The following is an 11,548-nucleotide window of genomic DNA, read 5'->3' as shown; positions in this document are numbered from 1 at the left end:
TCTTGCAACGCGCGGGCACGCGAAAACATCCCGCGTGACTCTGTCGTCCAATCAGAAGGGAGGAGATTTAAATCGTGCCCGCGCCTCGCCTGCATGGCTTTAAAATGGGCTATTTGTTCACAAGGCTTTTCTATAATAATTACAATACTTAGAATGGCGGGGGCTGGAACATATTTAAACAATAATAAGAAATTAAAATTGAAATGCAAATGTTAAGGCTGACTTTGCTTCATACTGCTTTACACTGGTCATGTGATGGGGGTGGGGCAACATGGGGTCTTGCAGCTGTTTTCGAACCATGTGGTTTAAATGTCGCACATGTTTGCCTGTTGTACTGGAAACTTGGGAGTATTTAGCATTTGAATCGACGATGCAATTCAGGGTTTCTGCTGCATGTAATTGATTGTGGCGCACCACTACTGCAAAATAAAATCCACCAAACATTAAACATGAGTTTTTTAACCTTCAAAATAATGTTAATAATAGATTGCATAACTGGATAGACTGCATATGCTATATAGATGCATATGTAGCTTATTATTTACGCACATATTGACTACATTAGTTTCAAAACAATTTAAAATATCATAAAAATGTTTCACTGCGCTTTATTTTTGATAAACATACACCGGAATCGCCTGTCTGCCCTGTTGGCACTTGTGCATGTGTGACCACAAAAAAGTACGCGTCTTGTGTTGATGTTCACTTTGTTACTTATTATCGTGAGAATGAAAAATAGTCGCTGAAATGTGTAGTCAATCGACGACAGCTCGTCGCAGGCTGAGCCACTGTGTGTGATCGCTCATGTTTCAGTCTCATTCGACGTTGTGGCATCTTTGTTTACACATTTTGCCTGATTCTCACTGCCTCTCTGGCGGCAGCTAGCTAGCTCGTTTTTGTCCCATGGGCGAGCTACAGGTGGCTATCAAGTTCATGCTAACTTACTGTACTTTTTAAAAAGTGTTCCTTAACAAGCTTGCGCTCTTGTTCTCATTATAATACTTATGGCTTGTCTTCAAAACAGTATGTGTGCGTCTAAGTTGTTTAACATAAACACGTAATGTGTACACACACAAACCCCATTATGAATGAATTAAAAAATGTCCTATACTACTGTACAGTGCGCACATATTGCTATTGCCAAACAGGTTGTCATGGAGATAAAATGACTCCTTGCTCTGATGGTACACCAGCAGCAGCAGCATGTTTGAGTAATTAACCATAAAAACCACACAGAGGCAGTAGCGCCTTTCACAACTTGGTATCTGTGAGCATAAGGGGCAGAGTGAAGCATCCGACTGCACTCAACATCTCACAGTGGGACGATCCACAATTAGTGACTCCTTTTTGGAAAAGCCTCCTTTGGGGTACGAACTTCAGTAGCCTGAAGAATAGGGCCAAGACACACAGCAAAATCCAGATGTGAAGAAGACTGATGATGTATATCACCAATTCCTCTTGTTACTGTGTTCTAAGGTCATTGGTACATGCTTTTTTTTGTTAGCACAATGCAAATGTTAGTGGAATTTTGCCCAGTCTAATCAGTGATAGGTCTGCAGGTCTAGACATGCTTGTCTCTGACAGTCGTATCGGTTAGAGACTCCTAAAATGAACAAGAGATATTTGCTGGTGCTAAAAAGTCCTGCACTACAGTGGATCCCCGCACATTCACGATTCAGCATTCATGACTCTGCACATTCACAGATTTTTGGTCCAAAAAATTTTCTCCAAAAATAAACTTTTTTTTCCCCTCTGAAAACACATCTCCTACACCCTAAGTAGGGATGTCTGAAATTGGCTTTTTTTCTGATATCCAATATGCTGATATCAACCGCCGTACCTCCTGTGGTGGAATGAACATATCTGTGGTGAAACGAATGGATGCAGCATCAGCAATTAGCTTCTCGACGTGGCTGTAAACAGCATCTCACGTGAGCAAGCTACCGCGTCTGCCTGCCCCTATTTCCACTTTTTTTTTTACATTCCCTCGATCCCATAGACATATGAATGAATGAATTGTGTGCAGGAATATATTGTTTTCCACAACGTGGGGAAACAATATATACATCCATTTTCTATATCGCTTATCCTCTTTAGGGCCAAATACCATCAAAGGTAATTAAGTCTTACCTGTGAAGTGTTATTCCCTGGGATTTGGTTTGCAGCACGACTCTTGCCACATCCAATATGGCGGCGACGTTGACGTACGGCTCAGCGCTCGATGCGGCGTCTACATATACATGTCTATGAGCTACCCCGCTCACCATTAGTGGTGTTTTGACAACCCACCACGTCCTGCCCCCCGAACACGGTTAAGCAAAACATGGGCTCAAGTATATGCAGCGCGTTGGCTGTTAGGGTGACAGCATCCTTGCTTGTGATGCTTAAAGGGCCTTATCATCTTTCATTAGAGGGAAAAAAACTGATATTCACCAATATTACATTTTTATGCCAATATTGATCCGATAATATCGGTGGGCCGATATTTAGAAACATGTGTTAATAGAGGCGAAATATACAGCACACATGCACCACTGCTGAAAAGCCCACAATTTGTACACGTTTATGTCTTCATGCTTTGCTCATACTGTTTTTTCGCCAGTTGTTGGGATTTTGTATTTTCGTCGCTTGAATGCACCACAGTTGCTGTGAGACGCAATAGTGAAACTTATACGCTCCTCATCAAAATTTTAAGACCAGTTGAGAACTTCCCTTAATGTACGTTTTGCACCGTTGGGTCTTAAGGAGGTTCTGAGTAGAGCTACAAAATCCAAAAAGAAGAAACGGGAGTTAGACAAAAAAAATTGTAGTAAGCAATTTACTGCACACAAACATTAAAGTGAAATAGGCTGTTCATCAAAGGTTTAAGACCACAGCCTTTAAAAGCCAAAATCTTGGCAAAAATATGGATCCAATGTCATTTGATAGTCATTTGAAACTTCATCAAACATCCTGGTGGTAGACCCAAAAAAATGTGACCGGCCCTGAGCTGAAGGATCCGATTGGGTGTCCGTCAAGACAGGGGATAATCCTCAACCCAAGTGAAGGTTGTTACTGGTGCTGAGTGAAGTCCAATAACCATCTGACAGCATCTGATAGTGAAGGCTTTTAAGAACAAAAAATTGTCTTCAAAGGCCTCGTCTCCTTCGGCGCCACAAAATTGCCCGTTTGCAGGTGAGCACCAAACATGGGACGTTGAAAGGTGGAAGAAAGTTTTATTCTCCCTTGATGGTCCTGATGGCTTCCAACGTTACTGGCATGACTCCCCCATTTGGCATTTCGATATTGATAGTATTGATACCAAGGGTGGTAACAGTATCATACTGATACTAGGGTGATGAGATGGATCATTTTCCACTCTTCTATGTTTATTTTCACAAATATCAGGGTGTTTTTTTTGTGTTGTTCATATTGTTATATTTATATATTGTTTAGAAACTCAGTAAGTTATTGGACAAAGGAGGGCTTTGCTGTATAATATATATACTTAATATATATACTACTTAATATATATTAAGTATTGAATAACTATTTTTTCATTTGTTTAATTTGTTATAAGTTTGTTCATGCATTTTTTTTGTTGTTCTGGTTAGAATTATAATCAACAGCAACAAAATTCAAGTTAAAACTACCTGTATCAAACAAGTATCGGCAGTACTTACTTGGTAATCCATGTGGTGTAATGGTACGCACCTAAACAACTCTCATTTCCACTGTTGTGATACTTAAAGGGTCAGGATGGAGGCTCAAAACACGTATCTTCTTTTTATAAGAAGGCTACATTCTTCATGTTGTTTATGAAAAAGCTTTAAAGGACAGTCACTCATCCTGGACAAGTGCTGTCTTTTTTTTACGCTTGTAACAAGTGTATCCTTTTCACCCACAGAATTATTCTGCCCTCTAGTGGAGGAGTACTGTACTGCAGGAAACAGCATCCCTTACTCTGTATTTGTACACCATGTAAAAGTGAGTGAAACGGTAACTCATTTATTTCATAATTACATTATTATTATTTTTTAGCGTAATTAACGCATAGGCATCATGACTCTCTCTCTGCTATGACGACAGACGGCGGCACAGTGTAGCTCCCCACATAGAGTCTTCATTCTTACCTGAACACATCAACAAGCAGCGCAATACCAACACCATATATGTACTGTATCTCCAGCTCGTCTCGAGTCCATTCGTCATTGCAGCGACACTTCCTTATTGTCATTAGACAGACTGCGAGATGCATTCAGGGACACTCCGAACATCACAAGAACGTCTTTATTATGCGTGTATGTGCGGTCTAAGTAAACATATATGCGAAGAAAAACAATAAGTGGATATTGTTTTCACTCACTTTGAAACTCTAAATGCGGAATCCCAGAAATCCCAGAAATCCCAGAAAATTCACAGAAAACTTGTGACGTCATCTAAGATGACGTGGTGCCTTTGAACGCACCTCCTCATTGTCCATAATAACACAGGTAAACAGATTTTCAGACATGTGTGCCATCTCTTAACTAGATTTAAATGTTCAGTGTTGGCGCTGTCAATACAAACAAATATATATAATCCTGCCCTGTTATTTACCTTTTTCAATAAAATACAGTAAAAATGGGCATATTTCAGACATAGTGTGACATGGTGATTAATCATGATTAACTAATTCATTTGAAAACGTTGCCTAATCTGTTTTAAAAATCTGAATCATTTGACAGCCCTAATTATTATATGTCATATTTGTGCATGTGTGAGTGACATATTATTTGATTTAAATTTAGCTAATCTAAAAAGTACGCCATATTAATTAAGTCATCTACTTTCATTCATTTGGAAAGCCTGCATATCCTCTCCCAGGGCTCTCCCGACTCTCGGTTGATTATACCGTGAGACTGTGGAAGACCCTCCCTCTTAAAACGCCAGCTACTTCATTCTTTTTCATGTTTCCCCCATAAACGCACTTTATGGACTTTGCTTTTATGTGTTTCCATTTCACAATTTGGATTGTTTGTTTGCTTGAATAGTTCGCTGTGTTCCTGTATGCCTTTTTTTGGAATCCGTGCTGAGAAAAGAATCATATAAATGAGGTTTTATCAACAGAGGACACATGTAGGTGCACATGGAACGTTCTTTTTATCATTTTGGAAAACATTTACAACTATTTGAGACAAAAGAAAAAGTTACAAACAGAATTGACCTGCAGTTTGCATCCTTTTCAAAATGTTACATAAATAAAACTCATTTATAAATATCTCTTTTTTTTATAAACATATAAATAGTTCTTAACATAAATACATTTATGCAGGGGAAGATGTAGTACATGAATTTACAGCAGCAGCAGTAGCAAACAATATACAGCTTTGCGGTTTGTAGTTTTTACACCGTTGTCTGAACATGTCGTGTGGTATACATCTACGGATACACACCTGCATATTTATATTTATATGAGGCTTTTGTAGCATTGTCATCTCAGTCTCTGTTAATGCTGGTCATGGTGACTTTCGTACCGAAAATCTGTCCCGTCTGGTGAGTTGTTTTTTTTCCCTCGTGTGAGAACAAAGTGAAGTTTTTCCAAACCCATCCTCCGGAGATCTGGAGACGAAAGAAGGACAGAAGCTGTTAGCGATCTTATCTTCATTTACTGATTGAAACGTGGGCCTTGTTTCCCTGACAAATATGTCAAAGCGTTGCACTTCACCTAGGAACCATGCTCCCCTATTTGCTTACAATGACTCATCTGGTGTACTCATTGATAGATTCACTTCTGTACTCGTAGTAAACTAATAAGACACACTATTTTCTGAAGGACATGCTTCCCTATTGCTCTAACATCTGCTGCTCATGATGACATGCACGTGTGAGAGCATCACTTCCTTGTATCTGTGCAGAAGGACTTCCCACTTTTGATGAACCTTCTGACCCCTTGCTGATAACAACCTGAGTGTCAAGCAAGCTTGACTCACAATTACAAAAAAATCTAATAATCATGTGGTTTGGACCTCATAGGAAACAACCGTACAAACCATACACACAGAAAAATATGTCCATACGTCCAACCAAGGGTGTCCAAAGATGGTCTTCCTCTTCTTTTCGTTGTTGTCACATGTAACACAAAGCTTTGTTGTCCATGTTTTGTTTGAATAGCTTTATATTCCCAGGGCTTTGACTGGATAGGACAGCTCTAGAGCAGTACTCATCAAGCGTTGGATTGTTCACCCGCCAACATGGACCGTGATCCGGGTTAAGACCGTCATGAGACAGGTTAGTTTTACCCTACTGAGAGCTGTCCTATCTAGTCTTTGAGCATGAACTGATGAAGCCTGCTGGGATGAGGGGCGAAACGTCTTCTATGTTCTATTCAGTGCCCTGAGAATACAGTCATCTGGATGAAAGAGAATATTCATTTTGCTAGGCCTTTCACGATAACAATTTTACGCTGGTTGATAATTGTGCGACAAATTATCGTCGATAATCGATTTTATCAACATTTTGTTTAGACCATTTTTTCATTATTTGTCATGAAACGTGTACTTCACATTTGAACCACTAGATGGTACTCAAGTATAGTGTATGGTGAACCTGTGTGAGACATTAGCTTGACACAGAAGTTGCCTGTGTATGTTTTTGCAATGGAGCCAGCGACACTGTCTGTGAGCGTGCACCATTTTGCACTGTTTGGTTTATATTTGCAGACCAAACGCCTCAGTAAGCGTTGACTGTCGGGACGAAGGCCCCGCTGCCCGAGGGACCTACGTTCCCCAGTTGAGAAAACTGTCCGTGTCAGCCGTCGGGTGTTCATGCGCTCACCTTGTTTATTCTGTTTAAAAATGAAATGTTCCCACACTGTGGCTGTCGGCCTCAGAAACCATCGCCTTCTTCATGTTAGCATATGCTGCCTGAAGAAGCTAACCCTCTGTACCCCACTCACTAGTAGCCTCGCCTCCACAAAGAGGCTGAATGACATGAGGGCCCACTCTCTCCGTTCATTCCACTATAGAAACAGATGCAGAGTGAACCCTCTTGTCATCCAGCCTGTGTGACACAGAGAGACGAGCAGATGAAACAAACGCATACACGCACATGTCAATTTATCAAGGGCGTCATAATTATTGACATGTTTTTTTTATTGTTCGATTAATCGATTTATCGATTATCGTGACAGGCCTCGATTTGGCACATCTTTAATGTACAAAATGTATCAAAGTGGGCCCTTGTTTCCTCATTGGAAAAAGTTTGGACACCTCGATCTACATTAATAGAGCTAAATATTGTTTCAAGTGCACCAAGAACATACATATGTGCCCTTATTTGCTAGTTTGAGTACACCACTGCAGTTTCATGTGTGAGAATTTTGTCACTTCTTCCCGCTTCCCTTCCCTCCCTTTTTTATAACCCTACATCCACATATATTGACTACCACACTGTGTCAAGTGCAGTTGATCTAAAGAGGAATACGTCAAACACTCACCGTCAAAGTCTGTGTTCCAACACTAGCAGCCCATGCCACTGATGGTCCCTATCCTGTCCATCTTGTGTCCAAAGCAGCCACTCCGCGCCGTGGACCCGGCTTTCTTGTTTCCAGATTTGTGCCTCCTAGGCACGGGCTGGTCGTTGAGGAGCCGAGCCCACATCCCCCTGGCCCGGGTGTCCACGCGTAAATCTCGCAGTAAGCGCATCCGAGAGCGCACAGCTTCTATCCGCCGGTCCCGCTCCTCTGACTCCAGCAGGTCCGTCAGCTCCTCGCCCAGCAAACTTCTAAGAGACTGAAACAAACACACATGGATCTATATCAGTAATTACGTCACAAGAAAACGCATGCATTTGGGGAAAAACAAGAGAAACCTAAAATTGATAAAATATGCACGCATAGTGTGAACCCATAGGGAGCATTTAAAGAGATATTTCGCTACTTTCTGACGGCAGGTGCTTTTGGTCTGGATAAAGATTTTGGCGTTAACTCACAGCCACGTCAGTTCCAAAAGTTTTGGAAAATAACCAAACATCTAATCAAAAGATTTTCTTTTCAAATATTAGACTTCTGCTTCGTGCGTAATGGTGATTTTACGCACAAAAGCATTTAAGGCTTAAGACGTTTCTTCCATTCTTTCAAATGAAAATGGAATAAATGTTTACAGTGTTTAAAATGATTAAATATGAGCGTAAACATCTGATTTACCTTCTGCTGTGCCTGCGTTAAAGGTTTGGCTCCCATCCTCCCCGAAAGCAGCGTGACCATAAGTCCACAAGCCACCAAGTACGACAAGTTCATCTTGACCAAATTTCAGCCGTGGAGGGGATTCCTCTGGTCTGGAGTGCAATAAGAGGATGGGTGGTGTAGTATTGCAGCCAATAAAAGCTTCGGATCCGTCCTTGTACTCCAAAGCTCCTCAAGTGCTCCTCTGCTTGTGTGTATGAACCCTTAGAGCACTTTATAGCCAGCCCATGGTGATGTCATGACAACCTGCGTAATAGTCACCCGTCCTCGCCAACTGCCTGTTTTCTCTACCTGCCCCTGAGCACGTCATGCCAAGGATTAATTGAATGATACAAGCTCCGGTCATCATGGCTTTGGAGGAAATGGGATGGACTTTGATCTATCAATATGCATACATTTTCCCTTTCAGCCACTTTAGAGTGCTGGCTGGGATGCCGCATCTGAAACTGGAGGTGGTTTTAAAGGCTGAGGGGCAGCTTTGGTGCAAGCAGACATGCACAAGTTCACTCTGGATCACAAATGTGATGCAGTGATGTGTTAGAACTGCAGCCTACATGCAACTGATGCATCTGTGCACACTGAAGTTAGCGCATGGGCATCATAAGCTTTTGTTCAGCCTGTTTGATTGGATAAAGATTCATGATTCGATAAAGATCTATGCCTAAATTAAGCATAAAAATGTCTAAATGAACTCAAATTCAAATATAAGGCATTCAGAAGACACATTCAGACGATGTCAGTAATATTATTGTAATGTTTGCTGAGACACACAAGCACCAGACTTGAACGCCGGAACAACAGGCTTTTATTGCAGGTTTCAATGATCTCACAACAGGCACAATAATCCCTAACAGGGGCTACTGTTGCGGCCGTAACCCACGCCCAGTGGAGGCGCTACGGGGTGGCCGTGGCAACCCTTTGGTCACTCTCCGGCCACCCCAGTGGCCAGCCCAATTTTGAGAAATGCGGCTTTGTGGTGCAGAACATTAGTTCAGCCGAACCGACGCATTTCACTGCAGCACACAACTTTCCATGTGGAGGAGCTGTCGATAAAAGCGCATCTTGCATGAACTGCAAGCGGTAGGTAAGTTTCCATCATTTCTTTGGTCGGTTCCGGTGAAGTTTTCTCACTATGTTGACTTTGACTTAAATTCTGAAGTGTGATTCAGCTCACAAATCTGTTAATAATGGAAGCTCTCTGTAGCAGCATCAGTGGGCATGTAAACCAAGGAGTGTAGAGTTAAAACAGGCGTGCCGATCGGCATTCACTTCCGTATTATGCCCTGCTGCCATGGCTGCCATGATGCGGAGCAGAATCTAGAAACGATGCATTGAAAACATGTCCTCGGCACACTGCTCAGCTATTAATCGCTCTAATAGACGCTCCAAAAGCAGTGGCGGAGCTAAGGAGTGGCCACCCCTGGTCACTATCTGGCCACCCCACTGGCCATCTAGACAATTCAACTTATTGCCACCCTTATGTGAGTAATGGTCTCACCTTGGTCACCCCAATGAAACGTTTCACTGCCCACGCCAAGCTAAAACTAAACTCTGAACACATTCATACACACAAACATGAGTCTTATTTATGTCTGAAATTATTTTCTGTTATTGTAAAGGTCACTATAGGGTTATTAGTTCATGTCTAGAGGGCTCTAATAATGTTAAAAACTGTATTTAGATGGTTGTGAACAGGTTTTCTAGGCTCTTACTATGAAAAATATTCCATTTATGAATAAGGACTCCTACTTGGAACCAACTAACCTCGATAAACGAGAGAGTACTGTAAATGGGAAAGAAATTCTTGAAGAATTTTTTTTTAGCGCAAACAACAAATGAACAGAACAAAAACTGTTCAGGGTGGGGTCGAAGCCACGCCCTGTGCCTGTGCCCATCATCCACAATCAATGTGAAACATGAACACGTATTTCTTTCCCTTTTCCGTGTATTCTAACAAGAGAAAACGAGTTAGCATGAGCCCGCTAACATCGCTAACATCGGTACCTATTTTGACGCTAAAACCCTAAAAAAAAACGGCAACAGTGTTCCATTTACATAACTGAGCTGTATATTAAAAAAGCTACGGCGATATTGTTATTGAAGCAGCTAACATAAAAAACTATATTGATCTGGCGGAGTAACACGACGCCTCGCTAGCCTCTAGTCTCAGTGTCACTCACAACGCCTCAAGCCACTGCAACGGGACAGACTGAAGAGTGGATACTACTGGTTCTCAATTTCGCTATGAAGACTCAACAAGATGCTCGTTTGCTGTCAGCATTTTTTACCTGAGGACTGGAGCACAAGTCGTGTGCTGGAAGACACAGCCATCCCAATGAGAGCGGACATTGGAAGTGTCGTCGCTGTTTCTATGCTGCTATTGTTGACGGAAGTAGCGTTAGCTCCTATGGGCTATGTCAAATCAATGTACCTAGGAAAGAAGTCCGGTAATGTTTTAAATCATCAAAATACAGCAAGATACTGTCAGTATTACATGTTATCATCAAGGTACTTGTTAATGCATGATCACGGCACGGACATAAAACCATAAAACCTTGTTAGAGTTTTTTTTAGAGGACTTTATCGTCATAATAGGTTCCTCCCACGACATGCAATGTTAGCTAGTTTATACTAACTTGTTTTCTTTCGTTACAACGCAGAGAAAGGATTGTGGATGATGGGCAACATTCCAAAAAAAGTGCAGTTTTCATTTAAAAGGCAGCAGCTGTACCATTACACCACACATTATGGCAACATCTTATTTGGTCTTATTTTCTTTCCAGCCTCTGTCTGATTTGAAGCTTTATGCCTCACGGTAGAGATGCACATATTTTGCACATTTGTGCAAAATGGCGCCCCCCATGGATCGTGGTGCGTGTGTTCTCTAGTTAATCAAATTATAATAGCGTGGTGTTCATGAAACATATCCCCCATCTAGTCATTCTGAAATGCCATTTTGACCAAATCATTTTCTTATTGTGTCTTTGTCAAATGTGCAAAGGGTAATGAAAAACCTGGCATAGATGATTGTAATTACCTAATGACAGAAATGTGTTCATTTTTCACCACTTATGCAAAGCTGGAGCCTATCCCAGCTGACTTTGAGCTGACTGGACATATAGAAAAACAATCACTCACAGTCACACCTTGTGTCCCGATATGGTTGCATGTGATGAATGCAACTTTTGCTGTGTTAAAAGACTCAATAAGAACATTCAGCAGACATAACATGCAGGAATACACACATTTCCTTGCGGAAAATCCATAGTTTTTAGCCTCTAGAGTGTTCGGACGCCAACTGAGCAAAGTTGCACCCCCAAGCAGCACTGTCTGTTTTGAGACACA

The 11,548-nt window shown here is 41.4% G+C and overlaps 1 protein-coding gene across 1 annotated transcript; it reads right to left on the bottom strand.

Annotated features, from left to right (window-relative positions):
• Positions 1 to 5,239: 5,239 nt before the first annotated feature.
• Positions 5,240 to 8,374, bottom strand: nppc (natriuretic peptide C). Its single transcript, XM_054790322.1, has 3 exons — positions 8,165 to 8,374; positions 7,457 to 7,751; positions 5,240 to 5,580 (listed from the first exon to the last, which is right to left on the bottom strand). Exons 1-2 carry the CDS (start codon positions 8,255 to 8,257, stop codon positions 7,479 to 7,481), a joined length of 366 nt encoding a protein of 121 aa, XP_054646297.1. The 5' UTR covers positions 8,258 to 8,374; the 3' UTR covers positions 5,240 to 5,580; positions 7,457 to 7,478.
• Between the last annotated feature and the right edge of the window lie 3,174 nt (positions 8,375 to 11,548).

This window comes from Dunckerocampus dactyliophorus, chromosome 10 (genome assembly GCF_027744805.1).
Source record: "Dunckerocampus dactyliophorus isolate RoL2022-P2 chromosome 10, RoL_Ddac_1.1, whole genome shotgun sequence".
NCBI classification, from domain to species: Eukaryota; Metazoa; Chordata; class Actinopteri; order Syngnathiformes; family Syngnathidae; genus Dunckerocampus; species Dunckerocampus dactyliophorus.
Note: the sequence above shows the minus strand (reverse complement) of the source record. Positions and strands in the feature narration are given on the sequence as shown.